A 21,974-nucleotide genomic window follows, 5' to 3' on the forward strand; every position below is an offset into this window, starting at 1 on the left:
TTTCCAGTGAACCATCCAAGAAGAAATCCCCCAAATTACGAACCAGCCGTGCCTCCACGGGTCTGTCTCGTGATGAGGACTTAGAAATGAAATATCTGAGATGGGCGTAACAGCACAATGTTGAACTGCTGACCTTGAGGGTTCAGATGTTCCTGGCTGCACTGTGTAGCACTTGGCGTGTCCAGATGAATCCCCAACCCTCCCCTGCAGCCGAACCGTGGGAGTTTGGCGGGGGCAGCGGGGATGGAGCCTTCGCTTGACTGGATGGCAAGAATCTGGAACTGCACCAGCCAGCAGTGACACAGAGTTAAATCAGTCCGGTCCATTAAAAAATCATGAGCCTCACCTCAAAATCCTATTCATAAGTCTATTTTATCTGATTTTCCTTCACCTCCCAGCTCCAGAGCGTGCATTTTCAAGCCTTGCTTCTGTAGCTGAAATGATTAGAAGTTTCCTTTAGCGGGAAGCCAGGAGGCTCCATCTACGCAAGACTCCACATGATGCTGCTGCTGCTGCTTCCCAAGAGGCCCCAAACATCGCCTGCCCCATAGCACGAGCATCAGCGTTTCCAGCGGCATTGAGCACAAATGCATCCCGGGTGACCTTTCTGAAATCTCTCAGGTAAAACGCTCTTCCTCTCCGGGAACACCAGACAGCATGTTGGATGTTGCCACCAGCACTGAGAGCAACGGCCAAGCAACTTCTCTTCTTCCAACCTGCCTTTGGAGAGAAAACAAAAAAAACCCACCCTAAACACCTCCCAAGTGGTGCAAATAAATTCTCTAGAAATAAGAAAAATGTCTACACACCCCAGGTGTGGGGCTGTAAAGGTGGGGGGGTCACAGCCCAGTGACATGGGCTTTCAATTGGGGAAGGCTTCCAGCTGAGAATGTGATGGTAAAATGGCTTTTCTTCATCCAGGTGGGTTGTGGGAGGGCTCTGGTGTGAGGTGCTGAGGGAAGAGGGGACCTTTAGGAAGATTTATGCGTGGGATCTTTGTATTGTCCCTCCTGTCCTTTTTCAATATGGAAAATCAACCCATTTTGCTGCCTGGAAAAACGGAGGCTGCCTGGTAGCCCTGGGACAAGGGAGGTCGGTGAGTTCCCCACTCAGGTGCGTATTTTCTAAATAAATAACCACCACGTGCCCTGTCAGGGTGTTTTTCAAGCCTCAAACCTCACCTTTGGGGTCTTCTTGGTGTCACCAGCTGAGAGGTGCCCGTGTCCCCTAACCGAGCCCCAACTAGTTCCTACACAAGTCCCGTCAGCAGCTGCCTCGGTTCAGGAGGTTAAAATTTATTAACTGAAAATCAATTGAAATAAAAAGATCCCTGCCTGCTGCAGTACACAACTCATCCCTCCCGACCCAGGAACAGCAGCCGCAGCCCCGGCCTGGGCTGCGCAGCGCCCGGCCAGCCCGGATCTCATCAAATATTAAAGCTTTGGAGGCAAAACGGCTGGTGGCAAATGGCTGGACATTAGGAGCAGACGAACGGCGTTGTTCCTTGAGCGGCTGTCCTGGCACCGAGTGCCGGCACACACCGAGCGCAGCACCGGGATGGAGGTGAGGAGAGGTTGCCAAACCACGTGAGCAAACTCAGGTGAATATTCCTTTCCTTCCATCATCTCCTTTCAAGTGCGCTGGGGAGAAAGAAAAGGAGGAGAAATTTAAAACCACCACCACCAAAACCAAACAACCAACAACAAAACCCGAACTGGGCAATATCCAGCAAAAGGAGAAAACAGTGAGAAAGTGATGAATCGCAGTGATTTTTTTGTGACCGTACAGAGGGTCCTGCTATCCTGGGAGCCACTGGAGCAGCATTTGCTGCATGAAATTAGAAGTGTCTGTGGAGAGGGGAAAAGAAATCTCTTGTAAAGTCAATTCTGGCTGATTAGCTGGGTAAAAGGTTTACTTGCCAGAAAAGTGATTAAAAGGTGTAATGTGGCTAACTTAAGATCATATTACAGTTTTTAAGGGCTGAAGCTGCTCCCTCGGGCACCACTGGGATGCCCGACGGGGTCTTGGCCCAAATACCCCTGAAAGTCCCAAGGCACGGGGAGGGGGGGGGAATGCAGGGGGGGCTGTGTCCCCTCCGGGCAGGGTGTCCCTGCACCCTTCTGGCTCCATCCGATACTTACGATTTTCCTAAATCAGAGCCAAGTCCATTTTCCTGAAATATTTACTAATATTAAACTACTAATATTGAATATTAAGTGAAGAAGAGGCCAAAATGGTGACCAGGGGTCAGGCTGGGCTCACAGTGGCACGTCCTGATGGCTCTTACATGATGGCAAATTGCGAAACAAAATACATATTCCCATATATGTGGAAATACGCAGCCAGAGGTGAGGGAGCTCCTGGAGCATCGCTGTGTTTCTGCTCACATAAGATATTATCTCATGAGGAGCAAACAGAGAAGAGAACGGAAATTAAATAAAAATGACTATTTTATCAAAATGGACAGTCAAGAAGAGGTTGTCCATGGTTTTGGCCACTGATGGAAAGGGCCTGATGCTGTATCTACCATCACGGAAGGCTCCAGTAGGACAGAGAGGGGAGAGGGTGTTATTGCCCCCATCCTCTCCCAAAATCCATCCCCCCTGACACCTCGCAACCCAACCCTGCCACCTCAGCAGGTATTAAGATGAGTTATCTGAGTCCCTGTGTAAAAACAAACAGCGTGTGGATGCACGTAAATAACAACAGCAGAACTCGAGGAAAATTTATATCGCAGCCAGAAGACCGAGGAGGGAGTGCAGAAAATGTCACTCGCTGTATAATGCCACCCCGGAGGACCTCGGGGGGTCTGGCAGGACTCGTCAGTGCCAGCAAAGTGCGTTGAGATCCTCCCATAGACGGAGCAAAATCAGTTCCCTGGATCTTTCCTCTGGGAAAGGAATTGGTAGGGATCTGCTTGGGGTGACTGATGCTCTGGGTAAAAAAAAATCACTTTTTGAGATTGGCTTCCCAAGCGGAGGTCGGGCTCACCAGCCACAGCCCAGGTGAACTTCAGCAACTGGAAATCCTCCAGTTTGGGGGATTTTGGCCCAGGTTTGCTGGTGGAGCAGCCCCCATCCCACCCCTCCCCAGCCGCTGGGAACGGACCCTCCGCAGCTCTGAGGGCTCTGGAGTCACCCCCAGGGCTCCCCCTGTTCCGCCTTAACCAGAAAATATTACAAAGCCCCATTCCCCGGTGTTCTGGCCGGGTTTGGCTTGGAGCTGGCCCTGCGCCCGGCCCCGCTGCAGATGCACCGAGCGGCCTTCAGCTGGCACGTCGGAGCTGTAATTGCAACAGCCTGAACCGCCACACGGCTCCGTGTGCTGATATTTCATGACATTTCATGTACATAATCTGCATACGTTATTTTTAGCAAACTTTCTCCCTGGGACAGCCGCACGTGTGCCACATCTTGTTTCCATGAGCCTGTGCTGTGGTTGGGAGTGGCCTGATCTTATTTTTTTCTTTTTTTTTCTTTCCCGCTGTCAAGACTGAGTTTTGAATTGCAGAAGCGACACACACAACATAATATTTTCCTTTCTTTTCACGAGGTTGCTTTGGGGAAGGCGAAGGCAAGCGAGGCAGCACAGCTCACGTTTCCAGGCATTTCGGAGCTTGGGATGCACTGGGGTGAGTTACCATCACCCCCAAAAGAAATAACATCCTTCTCAGGTGGAAATAGCAACATAGTTGTAATAGCATCATTCTTGCTGGAAATAGCATCCTTCTTGGTCAAAATAGCATCATTTATGATGGAAATAGCATTGTTCTTGGTGGAAATAGCATCACTCTTGGTGGTAGTGGCATCATTTTTGGTGGAAATAACATTGCTCTTTGTAGATATAGCATTGTTTTTGGTGGAAATAGTACCGGTTTTGGTGGAAATAGCATTGCTCTTGGTAGAAATAGCATCATTTTTGGTGGAAAAGGCATTGCTCTTGGTGGAAATAGTGTTGATCTTGGTGGAAACAGCATCATTCTTAGTGGTGATAGCATCGTTTTTGGTGGAAATAGCATCTCTCTTGGTGGAAACAGCATTGTTTTTTGGTGGAAATAGTATCATTGTGGGTAGTAATACCATTATTCTTGGTGGAAATAGTATTGGTCCTGGTGGAAATAGCATAGTTCTTGGTGGAAATAGCATTGCTCTCGCATGTTTTGGGAGCAAGACACCCACTCTTTCCCTGGCCCTGGGGCTGCTTGTCCCGTTGATGAGGAGAGTTTGTCAAAGCCAGGAAAAGAATTAGTTTAACTTTGGCATCTTGCTTGTCCTTCCTCCTGGCCTGAGCGTCCTGCACGAGAAACTGAGGTCCCCAGTTAAAAGCTCTTCTTGAGCGCTTGGAGCAACGAAACCTCTTTTTTTTCCAAGTCCTTGTTGTGTACTAATGAAGCAATAAAATAAACATTCGGTAACAGATCCAGCATATGGTTATTGTTTGCTGCAAGGACAGGGGAAATCATGACTCCGCAACGTGGCGAAAAGGCTGCAGCTGCAATATTGCATTACAGCCCCGCGCTTTATTTAATGAAGACTCGTCCTGCCAGCCTTAACAACGTTTTTTCCTTCCCCACGCCAGCCCCGAGAGTTGGTTTCGGTGCCTTCTGCCGCGATGGCCGCGGCGGGGCCGCATGTGCCCTTGGTTAGCCGAGGAATCTGCTTTCAATTCCGGCCCTTCGGATTGTGTTTTCGCAGCGACTCATTAGTCACCGAACGCTGACAAGCTGCTGTACGTGTGCCATCTCCCTCATTGTTTATACGCAAGTGCAGCCACGAAAATGATTTATTTAGGTTTTAATTAAAATTTGTGGATAGACCAGTGATTTTTAGCAGTGCCGTTTCTAATTTGTGGTTGCAGGGGAAAAAAAGAAAAATTAAAAAAAAAAATCAATAACCTTACCGAATTGATATTTGTAGTGTTACCTGGGGTGGCTGTAACAGGGCAGCTGCCAGACCACACAACCAGCGCTGCGATTCAGAGCCGGGAGAGACGAACCACCGGCGATTCTCATGGCAAGACACATGCCTGGGATCGCTGTGGCAGGTAAATCCATGTCCCGCGAGTCTCACAGCACCTGACCAAGGGGACGCAGAATTGCAGCAATTTCAGGGCATTTATTTAATTGTGGGTGCAGCATCCGAGGAAGAAGCCAAGTGACATGGGAGATGGATGGGCCTCGTGGTCCCCATGAGCAGGAGCTTGGTGTTTGGAGCAGAAGTTGTCATTTAAAAATGCTTTGGAGGGTGTGGGTCACCCTCTCCAAAATAATCCGGGGTGCCTGGGTGTGTTCCTGTCACCAGCGTCCTCCATCCCTATGAGCATGTCCCCTGTGCAACCCGCAGTGAAGGTGACAGATCTTGCTGGTCACTTATTTATGACTCTGAAAGAACAACCGATAGCAGGATGGGGGGGGGTGTGGTTGGCAAGGATTTGGGGGCATTGCTGCCCCCCCACACCGTGCAGGACCGCTGAGTCTCCTCCCAGGTGAGGGGCGATGCTCTTGCTGGATGAAGATGGAGATTTTCTTGTTGCTTGTGATATCAAGATGCATTTCTATAAGGTGCAATAAAGCCCTAAGAGACTAAACTCATGCTCTCCCCCAAATTATGAAAGTTTGGAGCCTTTCTTGGCCTAATACCATGGCTCGGAGAAATCCCTGCTATTGCCTGATGTAAATATGTATTAATTAAAGCACTTTGGAAATGCAGAGTATTGACCTAACGGGCCGTAATGGCTCTTCTGGAGCCATCACCATCTATCATACAGCTGCAGATTTCGGGAGGTATTTTTTTCGGAGGGGCTTTATTGACCCGCGGCCCCGGGCACTTTCCTCCCTCACACAGACCTGCGGGTTCGCATCCTTCCTCTGGCCCGGGGAAATCGATACAGGGGGAGGCCCTAAATCCTTTAATTTTAATAAATACAATGTATTTCATTCTACCTCCTCTCCTGCTCCCCATCGCCAAGGGAACTTTTGAGACCACAGACCCCAGGAAACACCCAGAGCAAAATACTCATACATGAAAGAAAAGCTGTCCTTTCCAGTGGTGGAAACCCTTTTCAAATAAAGCATCTGTCTCCCGAGACTTACACCTTCTAATTTAATTTTCCTCTAAATCAAACAGTGTATTAATCCCCAATAGAAAACATGTTCCAGTTACACAAACAATATTTAAATGGTATAATAGGGACATCTTTTATAAATACTTCTAACAAATCTTGAAAAAACCCAAATGTGTGAGCTATAATTAATGGAAATGCCAAGTGCCAGCTAACCAGGGAAACTCCAGCACCATAAATCTGCCCCGAGCTTTCTCACACATGCTGATGGATGGGGACTTGCAGCTTAAATATTTAACAATCAATAATTCAAATACCTATCCTACCCTATTAAATTTGTCACATTTATTTATAAATGCAGCATCCAGCTGAAGTTTCTCTAAAACTTGTGCACTTTCCACTCAATAACACAATGCAGCATTTCTTTAGCTTTGGCTTATGAAATTTCTGTGGGGAAATAATGAACAATGGGGGAAAAAAATTAAACCCCGTATACCAAAATAGTTGGCTGCATCTCCTTCATCCTAATAGGTTTGGATAATGCAATGTGCAGGCAGGTGTTATATTGTATGAATCACATTTATAGGAACATTTCCCAATTTTTTTCACTGCCCAAGGCAGGGAGCTGCTGTTTATGCCTCCGCAGATGGATATTTCTGTGGCACAGGGTGGGCTGCGGCCCCTGCAGCAACTCCTGGCTTAGGCAAATCGTGGAAAAAACCCCAACAAAACTGTGAGAAACTGGGGGTTTGAGTCTGACCTGAACCGTGGTGACACTTTGCTTTGCCCTGTGGGAGGGAAAACTGGGACAGAAATAAATACATGCTGGGTCGAGCGCTGGCAAGCGAGAGGCCATTCACTGGCTAATAATAATAAATAATGAATAATTAACAATAAAGTAATAATAATAATAGATCTTGCCAGTTTGCAGCAGCAGCAACCTGACTCCGTGTTTCAAGGGTTTTGGGGAAGCAGGGATGATTGCATGATTTTCCAGGTGTCCCCTCTGCTTTCCAGTGGCCTCGATGAAAACAAAACCAAGTTGCAGCTCCGTTTCCATCCCTCCTCAGAGCATCCACTGGAGACTTGGCCTCACCAAATGCCACCTGCAGCAAGGAGGGTCCCTTTGCCCTCCCTGAGCATCGTTTACTTTCCAGAAGCACCAAAATTGACCCCCCAAAAGTCACAAAACTCCTGCATCCACATTTCTGGAAGGATTTAAGAACACCACTGGGTGATGGAGGGGGCAGCACCACCCGTGGCCCTGCCAGAGCGTGCCCGTGGGCCTGAACAAGTTGCGGTGGTGTAAATCTCCATCGCAACTTTATTGCCATAATTTATCAGCTCATGTTGCTGAACGGCCAAGCAGTTAATTTTGAAATGAAGTGGTGCTATTCTCATTAATACCCTTGTGCTAACTACCTATCAAAACACGCAGAGGCAATTAGTACCGTGTTGCTGAAGTACTGAACCAATAAATATTTCCACTCTTGGCTTGTCTTTGGCACATAAACGACATCAGATGAACCCACCGGCTCGGTGACAACTCCTCAAGACCCCTTCTTGTTGCATCATCAGGAACATTTTCATTTAAGCGAGAGATTAAGTAGCCAGATCCACCAGGAACAGGAATTTAAAAGGCCGATGTTTCATGACATGCGAGTAATCCCTTCAGGATATCTGTGCAATAACAATAAGCTCGAGAGAAGACTGAAAACTTCTGAAGATTATATCACAGCAACACAAAAGCAATTTGGCACCATTTGCATTTGGGGAAAGAAAAGAGAAAAAGCCCAACGTGTCGAAATTTGGTATAAATACTTTGTCACCACTGCGCTCACTGCAGCTTCATCACCCTCCACACCACGGAGCAGCTTTTGAGGGAAAAAAGGCTCGCGTGTCACTTTGGTGTTTATGGCTGGAGTGGGGTTTTCAGCCTGTATTTCTTCCATTGATGAAAAATCCAATAGTGATAAACCAAACCTCCCTAAAAAGCGAGAGTAATGGGTTTTGTGCCAGACAAATCTCCCTGTAAGCATGTCCCATCGCTTCTCCCTCCAAGTCAGAGCACCAAGCGCCCACTTCTCTCTCCCTGAACTCCACCACATACTTTTTTCCACCCAAAGTTTTAAATTTTCTGTTAGGGGGCTATTGCGTATTCTTCTTGCATCTCGAGCCAAGCTGACACATTTTGATAGCAATAAATAATAAATGCGATCTATTTCCTCAGATGCTGATGGAGACCTTTTCTTTTGCAGGAAGAAAAGAGAAAGTGAGAAGGAGAGAAGGTAAGAAAAGGAGCGAGAAAGCGGGAGAAGGTGCCCAAACCCTGGCCCCAGCCCCACGGGTGCTGGTCCCACCATGGTTGTCACCCCGTCAGACGGGGTCCGACCACCTCCTGAGCCCCTCCTGGTTCTTCCACCAAAACCCAGGGCAGCCTCAGCCAACGGCCTCGATAATAAAGAGTATAAATAAATAATAGGGAACGATTTTTGTAGGGGGAAGGTGAGGCATGAGAGCGAGGGTGCAGGGGCTGAGTGCGAGGAATGGGTAATGTTAAGGAGACGTCAGTGCTGCATCGGCCACAGATGAGGCAATGGGGAGAGATGGCACTATTAATTTTTTTGAGCCAATTTTCATTTTTCTGTGTGTATTCCTGTGCCTGGGGAGGTCCCCGTCCCTCCCACCCCTGCACCCCTGCTTGGAGCAGCATCCAGCTCCCACTGCCCTGTGGGGCAGGTTGGCAGGTTGGCCTGTGCCTGGGCTGGTTTCCAAGCCAAAGGGGCACTACCGCCTTTTGGGCTCCTTTCTGCAGCCTTGAGATGAGATTTTTGCCTAAAAGCAGGAGCTCTTTCCTCCTTCTCCCCCCACCCAGAGGGTCTTATAGGACGAAAGGGGAAAGCGCCGCTGGTGAGCCCCTGCTTGCGGCACCGCATCTTCTGCGAGCACAGATTTGGCTTTTGCTTAACATCTAGTTCGCTTCACAAGAAAAAAAGCTGAATTGAATGGGCTCCAACCTGTCCTCAGCGTACATCAGTGGGTGCCAGGTCTGAAGCAACAATGGGTATGGACGGGGACCCCAAGGATGGTGACATTGGAGCTACGCTCAGGCCAAACCTCCTGTCCTGGCCTTGGAGCCTAAACCGAAACGATGTGGAGGTGTGAGAAAGGAAATACCAGTGGTTTATGAGTGTCGGGTAACTGTTAGAAAACACTATCCTAAAATAAAATGGAAGAGCTGGTGTTGTAGCTGGTGCTGCCTCGGGCAGGGCTGAGTGTCGCCGTGGTCCCTGTCCCCAGTGCCACCTGGCTGAGCTTTCTGCAAATATTAATCTCTTCATGTATCTTTGAAGAAAAACGTTCCACAGACTAAAAAACTTTGACCAAAACTTTAAAGGTCGTAAAGAAACCAAATTTTTTTGTGTCACATGCCCACAGACCCTGCCTGGGCTCTGAGGCCAAGTGCGGCAGCGACGGCCAAAACATGGCCCACATCTGGTACCGGGGCTCTCCTGAAAAGCGGTAATATTTTTAAAGTTTATCTACATTTGAAGATATATTGTAGCATTTGCAGGATTAATTAATCTCCTCAGCCTTCACGAGACATGCTTCGTGTCTTTGGATGATTTAATGTGCAGAGGTTCGCTCAGGATTAATCTGTTACCGTGCGAGGAATGATTTTGTGTTGACGGGACGCCGACAGCAGAGGAAAGCACAGCCAGTGTGACACAAGTGACTCGATTTAACCAAATATCCCCGCGATTTGGGAACAGCCACTGCCTGGGAAACCCCAAACCTGCCCATGTTGGAGGTCCCCAACGCGATGCCCCACAGCCACACACCCCCCATGCCCAGCTAAAGTAAATAACACCACAGCCTGTTAGCATTAGCAATTTTTTATTTTCCTTTTTTGTTGCATAGGAAATGCAGTACTTGCTTCCAGTAATTGTATTGTAATGTGAGAAGGTGGTAGCACTAATGGTTGAATACAAGAGTTAAACTAATCCACACCAGCTCAAAAAACCTGCGGAGACTTAGTTGAATAAGAATGGATGCCCACAGTGATTCTCAACCAATTACAATTTTTTTTTTCACAGAACACAGTAAAACTAAAATGGTAACTATGAGAGTCAATACAAGTATACTAGAGGCACGAGGGGCCTGACTCATAAAAAAAAAAATGAACACGACATGGTATTAACACGGGTGTCAAGTGAATTTGCAGCGGCTCTTTCACACGGCTGGGGGAAATTTTTAGCGCCCCGAATTCCCAATTGAGGCGGCGGGACGTGGCCGGGCCGGCCTGGGGCAGCGGGACGGGGCCGGGTCAGCGCTCCGCCGGGCGGAGGAACCGCAGAGCCGGCCAGGAGGGACATTTCTCCTCCGTTGTGTTGCCAAAGCAAAGAATTTCGCAGCCCGTTTCCCAAGGCAGCGGTGGTGGGCGGGCACGGGCGCCAGCAGCGTGAACAAGCGCTTCCTGCCATGCTCTGCCTGCAAACTCATATTTTTGTTGTGCTGGGTTTTTTTGTTGTTGGTTTTTTTTCCCCCTCATATTAATTTGTGGATGCAGATAAAAGGGGCGGGGGATTTCACCCCGCACAATTGTTTTTGTTCATGCTCGAGTATAGAAGATTAACTAAGTGGAAAATAGTCTTCCCTTAAAAAAAAAAAAGCACAAAAAGTACAAAGTTCACATTGCCTGCGAGCGTTCGCCTCTACCCAGGTTTCCTCCAGAGCTCAGAGGTAGTGACCAAATGTTATGTTTTTTTCAGGTAGGGACAAGATCTCGTTTGTAACCGAGTCGCCTCATCCCACCGTGTCACAGCCCCCCGGCTCCCCTTTTTCCTCGGGGTGCAGAGCATCGTCCTCGTGCCCCGTCCCACCCGTCCCGGGTCCCTGCTGGGATCTGGGGGGACGGAAAGGGCCGGGGGGGGCGAGGGACCCCAGGGGAGCGGCCCCGGCCTGCGCTCCGACCAAAACCCACCCTCCATTTGGAGGAGCAAAGCCCACCAGCCGCCCGTGTTAATAGCAACGCAGCTTTTATGAATCGGGCCCAAAGTTTGTACAGAGTTCGTCTGAAGAAAAATATTGCAACTGTGCATGAAACTAAACAACCACATGAGGTTTTTTTTTTTCTTTTTTTCTTTTTTTTTTTTTTTTAAAGGGTTTTTTCTTTCTATATGAGGAAGTCTGGTGTGAAGAAGGGTCAAGCATGGGTACCTGGTTAACCGCTGCCCGATAACAAATCTCTCCACCGTTTGTGGATTTAAAGGGCTGTCCCTTAAATTTGAACTCGATGCGACTTGTTCTTCAGAGCAAGCTCTCTGAATTCTTAGGGTAGCTTTTCGAGACGAAAATTTTACCAGGCACGGATTTCTGGTCTCAAACACCATGTCCTGCCCTCCAGGGAAAATAAAAAAAAAAAAAAGGAAAAAAAAAAGAAAAAAAAAAGAAAAAAAAGAAAAAAAACCCAAAACACAAGTAATACTGAATTTAAGTAAATGTATACCTCCAAAATACTGAAAACACCCCAAATCAAGAAAAGACAGAATTTGCGTTCTCAGTGAAATATCTTTAAACCTATCTGACAAGAACCGAGTCAGAAAAAAAGACTAACATAACTTTGAGTAATATTCATACAGCTACTAAGCATTATGGAATAGCATGCATTAATATTGTACGGTTATTTTACATCACCTATATCAGAAGGTTCTGACAGACAGCGAAGGCTACCGGTGTAGAAAAAATCTTACTTCAGAAGAGCAATATAATACAGATTTCACAGGCACTACATTTTAATATATCAGGTATTATGCTGGTTTTCTTATAATTCTTTCTGTCCTAAAGCTGGCATTATAACAATGACCGAAAAGGCAAGGATCGAAGTAAACGGAAAGTAGATACCAAAGTTGATATATTCTTTTCTTTTTTTTTTTTTTCAGATAGATTAGTGCATAGTTTCCATGCAGATAAACACTGCTATGCATTTACATTGTTGGAAAGCAGAGTGAATTGAGCCCAAGTTGTCACATTTTTGTAAATCATTTTGCCAGCCTGTAATAGCACCATGTAATGGATTTGCATTAAACATTAAATTGATTTCAGAATTGGTGACACAGTATTCACTACAGTTAAGTGCTATGGAATAGCTTCAATGTTACCTGCTATATATCAAAGCAATTTTCATCCCACTGCTTTTTTATTGGAAAAAATAAAAGGAAAATGTACTCGATACTAATTAGACTATTGCGCAGCCTTGGACTTGATGATGGCATAGCTGGGTTTACTGTCAAACAGTAATACATGCATTGACTTCAAGACAAAATTGGCATTGTAAGCTTGATTTAATGAAAATCCTGCCTAGCAGGCAGTGTTAACTTCACAAGACCTGCCTCCGACAGACCTCATGAGGTTGATTTTGTTGTTTATTTATTGTTTAGGTGCCATTGAAGCTCTCCTTACATTGTCATGCCGGTTATGGTTTTAAATTTTGTTCGATGGAGGCCTTCTACCAAAAAAAAAAAAAAAAAAAAGATATTTCCAGAGACACAATGCAAAGTACAATAGTAACTGACAGTCTGAAAAAAATTCACCACAAGGAAAAAAAACTGTTTTAGGCTATGTATCTGGGTTTTCTTGTATTTTTGTACAGTAAATATTTCATAACACTGTTACTACAAAGCTGCAAATATACGGAACAAAGAGAACTAGAGAAAGAAAAAAAATGTTAGAGGGATTTTGCATATTCCTGTGGGCTGACTGAATACTGTGGAGTTGAGAGAAACTCGGTGTTTCTTTTCCCCTTCGACCTTAAGGGGAGGGGGAACAAGCAACAGAGACAAAGTGTACCATGGCTGCCTACACTCGAAGCCCCAAAGTTGTTTTATTATAAAGGAAGAAGAATAAATAATGACAATGGCATCGCTGGGGTGTGTGGCATGATAAAAGCAAGTGCCCTCGCTCAATTTTTTTTTAAAAAAGAGGCAAAAAAGAGAGGAATTAACTTGAGGAGAAGTCAATTCATGCTAAGCCACGTCTCGGGCTTGAAATTTGGGGGGGTGGGCGCCGGGCAGAGGATTTTGTGCGTCTGATGGGGGCCGGAGAGAAGGAAACGGGGGGGGGAAAGTTGTTCGCGTGACTCTATGAAAAGCAAACAAACCAAGAAGAAATGAGCGGAGCGACTGGGAGGGGAGCGGGACCGTCAGTCCTGCCCCCGCTCCCCAAACACTGCTTGTTCTCTGCCGGGAGAGTAAAGGTGAAGGAAAATTCAATTTAGTGTGTAATACTTTACAACCCCTGTTGGTGAACACCCTCGACCGCCTACCTCATGTTTTAAAGCCTTTAAAACATTTGTGTGTTGTTTGTTTTGTTTGTTTGTTTGTTTTCTCGCAATTCTGCTCAGAGTTCCCTAACTTTAGCGTCATCAAACTTAATATGACAAAAATACCTTCAAAAATACAGCATACCTGTAATGTCCATTTACAATGGTTCTTCAGTAGCCTATACTTCTCAAGCATAGGAATATGCTATACCATTGAGAGAAGAAAAATAACTGTATTTAAATACATACAAAAAGGAAACGGGAAAGTTTTTAACTTAAATCCAGTTCCCAAAGGAAAAAAAAAAAAGCAATTCTATGAACGCTGCCTTTATAACGAACAATCAGAAATTCCACTAAGCTAATTTGACAGAAATTTTTCCTCATTTAAACAACATTACAAAAGTCCTGCATTATAAAATAGGGTAGAATAAATCAGTGTAATCAATAAAACTATACAACATACAAATTACATATCTTCTGAGTGGGCAGTTTAATTCTCTCTCTTTGCAGCCATGACTACAACATGCTCACTAAAAACAACTAACTGCCCAAACTATTGCTTAGTTTGTTTTGTTTAAAAAAGGGTGCAATTTTATTGTATATACAACCAATTTACTGGTAATACCTTGTCTCATAGCAAGGTTCTGACAAAATGTTTGTCTAGGCTTTTTTCCCTTCACTGTGAAGCACTGAAAGCTGCTATTTTTTTTTTTTTTATTTTTTTAGTGCACATATGTCTTAATAAAGTAATGCCCAGCTAAGTGCTATAGGGAAGGCAAAGGATGCTGGCTAGAGGATGTGATACCATATACTAACAATCACACAATACAATAGAGCAAAATGACTACTCAACCACTTATCAGACACATATGAAAATCCAAAACATTTTATTTTTTTCCTTAAATAGAGAATAACCAGTAAACAATTTTCAGAACTTGGAAGTTTAAAAACGTGCATATAAAAATGGGCATTATATACTTTTATTGAATGTGGATTGATTGCAGTCTGCTAATAAAAATGGGTGTGGGATCTGAAGAAAAAGGAAGTCTGTATTTTTTCTTTTTTAAGGCTTGCTTGTGAAAGGAACAGTTGTAAAACAAAAATTGCTTGAAGCAGGGTTCAGCTTAGTGCTTCACAGTTTGACTGCTTCTCTAAGAAGAGCCCTTCCTGCATGTGCATTCAAAAATCACAAAAGTACAAAGACAAACACCTAAAACACACTGCGTCAAGTGCAGCACCAACTTTGGTCAAATAAAAAAAAATGAAAAGAAAAATTAATAATTGCTAAGCTTTTCTACATGATATAAGCAGGTATTGCATATTTTCATATATCTGGGAGAAAAACAAAACAAAAAAAGGAAGACTCCAAATAAAAGGTAAAATGCAGCAACATCCAAAAATACTGATAATCTAGCATCTACAGATCTCAGAATAGCACTGCCACTGACCATACAGGACAATAAACACTACTCCTATCTGCGGAACAACTAACATCCTATTTAATTCTAGATGTTGGAACTGACGATGGCTGACATAAAAGTCACATTTACAAAAAGTGTCTCCAAATGCTTGACTAGGGAAAAACCCCTTTCAATATAGGAACATGTGCAACAATTCCACAAATAATCGCTATCCAGGGCAAGGCACATTGATATGGAATTTTTTTCTTTTTTTTTTCTTTTTTTTTTTTTTTTCTGTTTCGTGCAAATTAAGAAAACAAAACAAAACATTGTTTCAGGGAAAAGATGAGGAGCAAAGTGTCTTCCCAAGAATTTCAGTTACTTGATTGTATAGGACAGTAGTAGAAACCCTTCTGAAGGGTCGAACAAACATAGTTTAAAGGCAAGTGCCTGGAATAGGGATTACAATATTGTGTCTTAATGCACTCTACTTTACCCTACATTAACTATATAAAAATTAGTTACTAACACTAGAACATGCAGAGACTTTCTCTGATTAGCTGGACTTGCCAACCAGAACGTATATATATGTATAGTATAGGAAACCTTCTTAAAGTTGCATGTGAAGCAAAGGGGTGCTCCGCTGTCTGATAGAAAAAATCACTTGCACTCTTTTTTTTTTCTTTTTTTTTCCTTTTTTTTTTTTTTTGTACATAAGATACAGGACGTTTGGGGTCCAAACTTTTTTTTCTCTTTTTTCTTTTTCTTTTTTTTCTTCTTCAGCAAGTGCCCTTGCTTTGAACTGGCGTAAGTTGTACGATCAGCATCGTTCGTTTCTGTCATGATTTCTTCGCAGTCCAGAAAATGCACCAGTTCAGGGACACGAAGGTGTTTTACTTTCTGGACCGTTCTCTCTTATTCCCAAGGTGTTTGAGAACTGATAAACCCTATATTGCCGGAAACACGTAAAATTTGTCAGAATTGGCATAATCCATTATAGTGACTTTTAGCTTATAAAATTAACAGATATTATGATTTCATTTTAGTTATGTGCTTTGATAACAGAAAATGATTAATTAGCATTTAATGTAGTTAACATATTGTGGTAAAAGCACCATTAGATTTGTATTTTTTTTTTTTTAATTTTCCTTCAGTTTTAAAGGGATACAAGTTCAACAATAAAAAACATAAAAAGCAAAAATAGCTCCCCTTTTTCTTGCAAGGCTGTTTTTTACCCCAATAATTTAGAGTCCTGGGGTGGAAGGACTTGGAAAACAAAAATAGAATTTTCAACAATCTCTATCTTACAAAGATATTTAGCTATCCAATGAAATTGCACTTTACTCAATTCAAAATTCGATTGTTTTGATTGATTCCTGTCAGTTTCTGTCAAAACAGACCAACTTCCCCATTTCTGTGTGAATTTTTGTGTCATTGTTGAAAATTGTTGAAAAATGGTTTTTTTTAAATGTAAGTGCAGCATTTCAAACTTTTTTTCTTTTTTTTCTTTTTTTTTTTTTTTTTAGTGAATAGTAGTAGTTCGATGTTTTAAATCGCTCTGCAATCGAGTGGAAAACATTTGTTGACAATGCTCTTATGGTTCATGTTACGTATCTAAGTGCTGACTGTAAAAAAAAAAAGAAAAGAAAAGAAAACAAAAACAACAACAACAAAAAGAATAAAACCTGCCATTTTTTTTCCCGATATGTTACAGAAAAACATGCTCTATGTCTGTCCGGTAAGTTATATATTGCAGAATTCAGCTACTACAAAAGTTATAGTTTAAGTGTGTTTCATGATTTCTCAAGAAGTCTCACACCTGTATGGGAAAAAATCGATGCGGATACTGTAAAACAGTTAGGCTCCATATGGAAAGTGTGTTACAACAGCGAGTTGGTAAGCAGCAGCAGAGGCTAGTTCTACTCAGTGTCACCTAACGCTTACACTACCAATGAAACACTTCAAAAGTTATGAAGCCCAACCATTTCCAGCACCATAGGAGAAATTACAACAGTCCTAAGTTGTCTAAAAAAAAATAAAATAACCCAAAACGAAACAAAATAAAAGTTAAAATCTCGAAAAAGTTACGGCCTTTGCTATTCAACCATAACGTTTGCCATTTCCATGTACGAGTTTGCTGTCGGTGTCTGCTCGCCTCCCCTTCCGATGTGAAGTCGCTGCGCTGCGATGCTGCTGCTCCGTGTTACAGAGGTGGGAAGGGGTCTGGTGGTCTGTCCGGTGGGTGGTGGGAAGCTGAGACTTTTATCCCAGGTACCAGGACTGCAAAACAGAAAGAGAAGCGTCCGTCAGACCCCTCGCCCGCTTTCGCCGCTTCCCCAAGGGCTCCGGGCATCGCCGCCGGCCTCCTCCACCAAGAGGGGGGCTAATTGAGACTGTGACGAATCGACCTAATTACAAAGCTTAATTAAAAATACTGTACAAATCAATATATTTTTTTTTCATGTCACTGGACATAGCTACAGATGAAGGTGGGGGTCATGTCATGTTACAAGTTATCAATCTTTCTAATAGATTGTGGCTTGAAGATCCTGATCCCTCCAGTTCACTTTCTTCTAATCCCCTGAAAAGGCGATACACATTCGTCTCTCTGTGCCATTTATCACCCTGCAGTCGGGGTTTTCTTGGGTATTTAGGCATGTGCCAGCATAAACATCTGTTGCTTTATACTGCCCTGCTTCAACTGTCTCGCTGGAACAGATGCACAGAAATTCAACAACAGGGCTGTTTTCTTAGGAGAAATGTGGATTGCTAGAGAAACCCAGGATAAAGCAAATCTGGAAGAAAGTGGATCAGTGAAAACGTCCCGTATCTCTGGCCATACTCTTGTTTCAACATAAAAAGTGGAGCTCAACTAATAGCTTTTCTTTGGGAAAAGTTTTGTTGGTTTTTTTTAAACTCCCCTAAAAGGGAGGGAATTCCCCGGGATCTCAGCTCCGCAACAAAACCGTCCTTAACCACGCAGATGCCCAGGGCACAGAAAGCAATTTCGGTCCTCGATAGGAAAAGAAAGGCGGTGGGAAAGCCGGCGTGGGCTGTGCTGAGCTGGGGCAGTGCCACCGCACCGGGGACCCGGCTCGGCCCCGCGGGGTCACACCGACCCCAACCTGGGATGAATAAGAGCAGTGTTAGGGGCTGTACGCGCAGGGGGATGCTACTTGGCAGTGACATATTGCTGTGGGAATACACCAACAAGCGGCAACTATTTAGCCTGAAGTAAAGTAACACAAGAAAGATTCAGGTATTAAAGAGCCGTTGCTGATACCCCGCGTTTTTACTTCGGCTCCCGTAATATATGAGGTGCATATGTGCGCACATATAAAGCGACGACAAGTTTTACCAACTTTTCCCTCCGTCCCTTTTCAGCGTCTGACGTGATTGATAGCATAATCAACCCGGGGAGGATTTATGAACATTTACAGAAGACTCCGAGGCAAGTTTCATGTGGGACTTGGAGATTATGTGGTCTTGCCACGGAGGTAGGAACCGGTAAAATAAATAGCACGATGGGAGAAGTTGTCCTGCTTCCAATACACCTCATTAACCAACTCTTCCTCTGCTCACCCTTCTGAATACAAACACACCGGTCCCATATCGGCTCCATCTATTGCCTACAGATTTTATATTTAGACTTAACGCAGGCTGCAATTAAACAAAATAGTTCTCATATGTAAAAGTTCATAAACAGAGCAAAGTTCTGGCAGGATTTGTGAAGCGGTGCCAAGTCCCCTTCCCCTCCCTGATTGCAGGGCCCTGTAGATTTTAGGCGGGCGCAGGGGAGGTGAGCGGGCTGAAAACTCTTCCCAACTTTGCGGGGTCGTCCCTGGCGCTTGTCACTTGAGCGTGACAGTCTTTGGTCAGGCTGGGAACTGTGGAAGTCCCCGGCAGGGAGCAGAGGGGTTAAAAATTCCCAGCCAACAGCTCAGATCTATATTGCAGATGTCCAGTTGGCTCCCATCGCCGCTGGCCTGGCCACACGGCCCACGGGCCGGCTGGAGCTGCTCGGGCCTCGCTGTTCCTCTTTCCCTTCAAAAGGAGATTTAAAGAAAGGGGAAAAAAAAAAGGCAAAAAGCAAGCAGAGGTGGGGCTGTTCCCGGCTCCCCGCCGCCATCCCCTGGGTCTATCCGTCCGTGGGTCCGTCCGTGGGTCCGTCCGTCCCCCCTCGGCACCGCCGCTCCTTCACGCATCTTGCTATTCAGCCTGCGCCTTGCAGACAAGGTTACCCCAGAGCGGCTCTGTAATCCTTCACTGAAATAGGCTTTATTGATTGCTCTGGTCTATTGTTCCCTTTTCAAGTCCCCCAAGTTCAAGTTCATCCTGGTGTTACATCATGTCTCGTTGCTAGGGGCAACCAGACAGCCCCAGACGTGACTATCATTAGCAAGAGCCGCGCTGCGCCCTCCCACCGCCCGCCAGCCGCTCTGACGTAGCAGCCCCGCTGCAAACACATTGAAGTATTTATTCTGCCTAATTTATGACCTCCACAGCAAGAGAGACCCCCACTCCAAAAACCAACACTGTTGTATATTTAATTAATCTGTCTTTCTCTGGCACTTGGGAAAGTTAGACAAAGGTCTAATTATTGTGTGTCGCTCCCCACACTTTTCTTTTTGGGGTGACTATTTGCATGGGAAAAGAAACGGCGAGGCTGGGCGCAAGTCCCCTCCCTCCAAAACACCTTTTTTTTCTCCCCTGCCCTATTGACATTTCATGAAATACTTTAGCTGCTTAAGGGAATTAGAAAAAAAAAAATCTGATGTGAATGTAACTCCTTCTGAGTTGGTATTCAGTAACACAAATCAACTCATGACATGTTTAAATTTAAATGCTAACCACACACTCTGCGAGTTACTTTAAAGGTTAGTTTTTAATCAATAGAAGTTGCTGACTCCGGAGTTTTGAGCGGCGCAGTGCAGCTCTGGGGCCTTTGTCTAGTGCTGGGCTTTCAAACTTTTTTTTTTCTTGAGATGATTTTAGCAATGATTTGCAGACACAGAGTGCTATTGTGCTCCTGACTAGCAACATGTCAATAAAGGAGTAGAGTTACCGTGCACTAGGGTGTCAATATGACTCCTGCAGACACTGCTTGGCCTTAATACCAATGAAAAACTTAATTAACCCTTAGAGGATGGACCCAAACCGCACGGCTATTTTTTAAACTTCCGTGCCGGGGCTCCGGATCGCCTTTACTGAAAAGCTGCCTCTACAGGACCCAAACTCTGCAGCTGCATCCCGCTTCGCCTGCTCTGCAACCCCACTTGGGTGACATGTTTTAGGGGCCGAGGCAGCAGAACAGCCAGAGAGCGCGTTTACCCATCCGATCCCACCGACACCGCTCTCGGGACACACGTTTAATTTAGAGCGTCTTACAGCCGAAACGCACACACAGAATGATCCTCCTTTTCTCCTAATCATTTTAATATTAAGATCTCATATCCCCCTCAAGCCTCCTATACACGTCTAAGTCATCCTGGATTAGGGCTGAAGAGCACCATTGTCCTCCTGAAGCACCTGTGAAACTTCTCTGCAAGCGGAGAGGAGACTCCGCGCCTCAAATGAAAACGTCTAATAAGTGTATTATGCACCCGAAGCTCTGATAGCTGGGATCTGTCAGGTTTTTTTTTTTAACATGATTAGGGGGCTTTGATGGGTAAAAAAGCAGCCTGGATCCCTACGTTCGGATGGCTGAAGTATTTTTTGCCTTCTTTCAGGGCGCTGTAACCACCTGATCCATTTTATCCCTTCGTGTTCTGTAACTTACCCGACTGCACCCAGACAGAGAACGGCGTATTGCCTTTCTTAATTTAAAATCTCCATTTAAATCATGTGCACAATCACAATACGGCTAGGATGATATTATCACTGTGCATTTTCATAAAAGAGCCGGTATTTTATTTCCCCTCTATTTACTCTGCGCTACTATTCTCCCAGGGAGTTCAGAGCTAAATGAATCCACCGGAGCTCAAGGTCCTGCTCGGTAAAATGACTGTCACACAGCTGTCGGTGCCACTACGGGTCTGTATCGTCCTGCCGAGCACCTCGCTGTCCTTCCCCAGCGCTCAAGGTGAAACATCAGAAGGAATTCTGCAGTCCAGCACGAGATCTTCGTTTCCCTTTCTCCAGTCAAATGGAGAAGTAATCTCATCAGGTTGAAAAGTGCTGACTAAGGATTTAATAAAGTGTCTGCAGATGTGTGTCATCTCTAAGGTATTCAACTCATGTAATGCAAAACAGTTCCACACCGAATGTGCTTATAAAATTCCATTTAACCATTGCAGAGCTCTATTTTACTGTTCTCGGAGGAGTATTATCACTTTTTTTTTTTTTTTCCTAATTTACAGCACCATGAAAGTTGAAACTCTGTGCTGCCAGTATCTGAGAATCCTCACAGTAGTAAGGTTTTATGAACCATAAACAATATCTACTTGACTGAATCCTAAACAGGAAGTCTGAAATGGCAATTAAGTTTCTTTGATAGCGCAAGTCTATTTGTTTCCTATGCTCTTCTGGAGATAGCAGAGACACGCAAAAATCCTCAGGCAACTATGTACAATTGGCCCCTTTGTATGGGAAGAACAGCGCAGAAACGTTCTGTGATTCGGGATATTTAAAAGGAGAAAAGCTGAAAGTGCCTCGCTGATTTCGGTAGCAGCTTCTGCCTGTGTCAGGAGCCCAGAAACGGGCCCATTTGTTTATTAAAATGTTCTTGAACCAGCCTTCCTGTGGGACACGTTTCACCCCCGGCTCCCAAGCTGAACCATGAGCACCGCTCACGTGTTTCAAACCAGAAAGGCAATCAAATGCAAACTAGTTAAATTTACTTCTACCTGCACATCTCCCGTCCTAACAATGAGACCTTTCAGTTCGCACAAAAAGTGAGGGTTGTAAAGCGGCCCTATCTGTTTTTCAAATTAAAAAGTTAAACAAAAGTCCTCAAGGGCAAAGTTTAACGCTGCGGAAGGAGGTTGTTAATGTGGAATCCAGAACTGGGTGTGACAGTTGGCTCATTTCTCCGGGCGATGTAGGTTATTTAAGGACATTCGCACATTTGAAACTCTGACAAACTCCACACGTAGGAGCTTTTGCTTCACCTCATCCTCTCTGGGCAAAGACCTGCTCTGTTCTAGCCGTTCTCTTCAGGTTTCAGCCCAATCTGGCTGCCCGGCGGCAGGACG

The 21,974-nt window shown here is 44.8% G+C and overlaps 1 protein-coding gene and 1 long non-coding RNA gene across 20 annotated transcripts in view; one reads left to right on the forward strand and one right to left on the reverse strand.

Annotated features, from left to right (window-relative positions):
* Positions 1-8,305: 8,305 nt before the first annotated feature.
* LOC139828276 (uncharacterized) lies at positions 8,306-10,750 on the forward strand. Its single transcript, XR_011739713.1, has 2 exons — positions 8,306-8,348; positions 9,499-10,750. It is a non-coding gene; the product is annotated as an uncharacterized lncRNA (long non-coding RNA).
* Positions 9,941-21,974, reverse strand: part of NFIA (nuclear factor I A) — a 349,358-nt gene continuing 337,324 nt past the window's right edge. For all 19 annotated transcript variants that reach the window (XM_071810108.1, XM_071810112.1, XM_071810107.1 and 16 more), the window contains one exon: positions 9,941-17,061. In XM_071810108.1, the coding sequence (XP_071666209.1) occupies positions 16,985-17,061 (77 nt within the window). In that variant the 3' untranslated portion in view covers positions 9,941-16,984. The remainder of the gene's footprint in view (positions 17,062-21,974) is intronic.

The sequence above is a fragment of the Patagioenas fasciata genome, chromosome 6, assembly GCF_037038585.1.
Source record: "Patagioenas fasciata isolate bPatFas1 chromosome 6, bPatFas1.hap1, whole genome shotgun sequence".
NCBI classification, from domain to species: Eukaryota; Metazoa; Chordata; class Aves; order Columbiformes; family Columbidae; genus Patagioenas; species Patagioenas fasciata.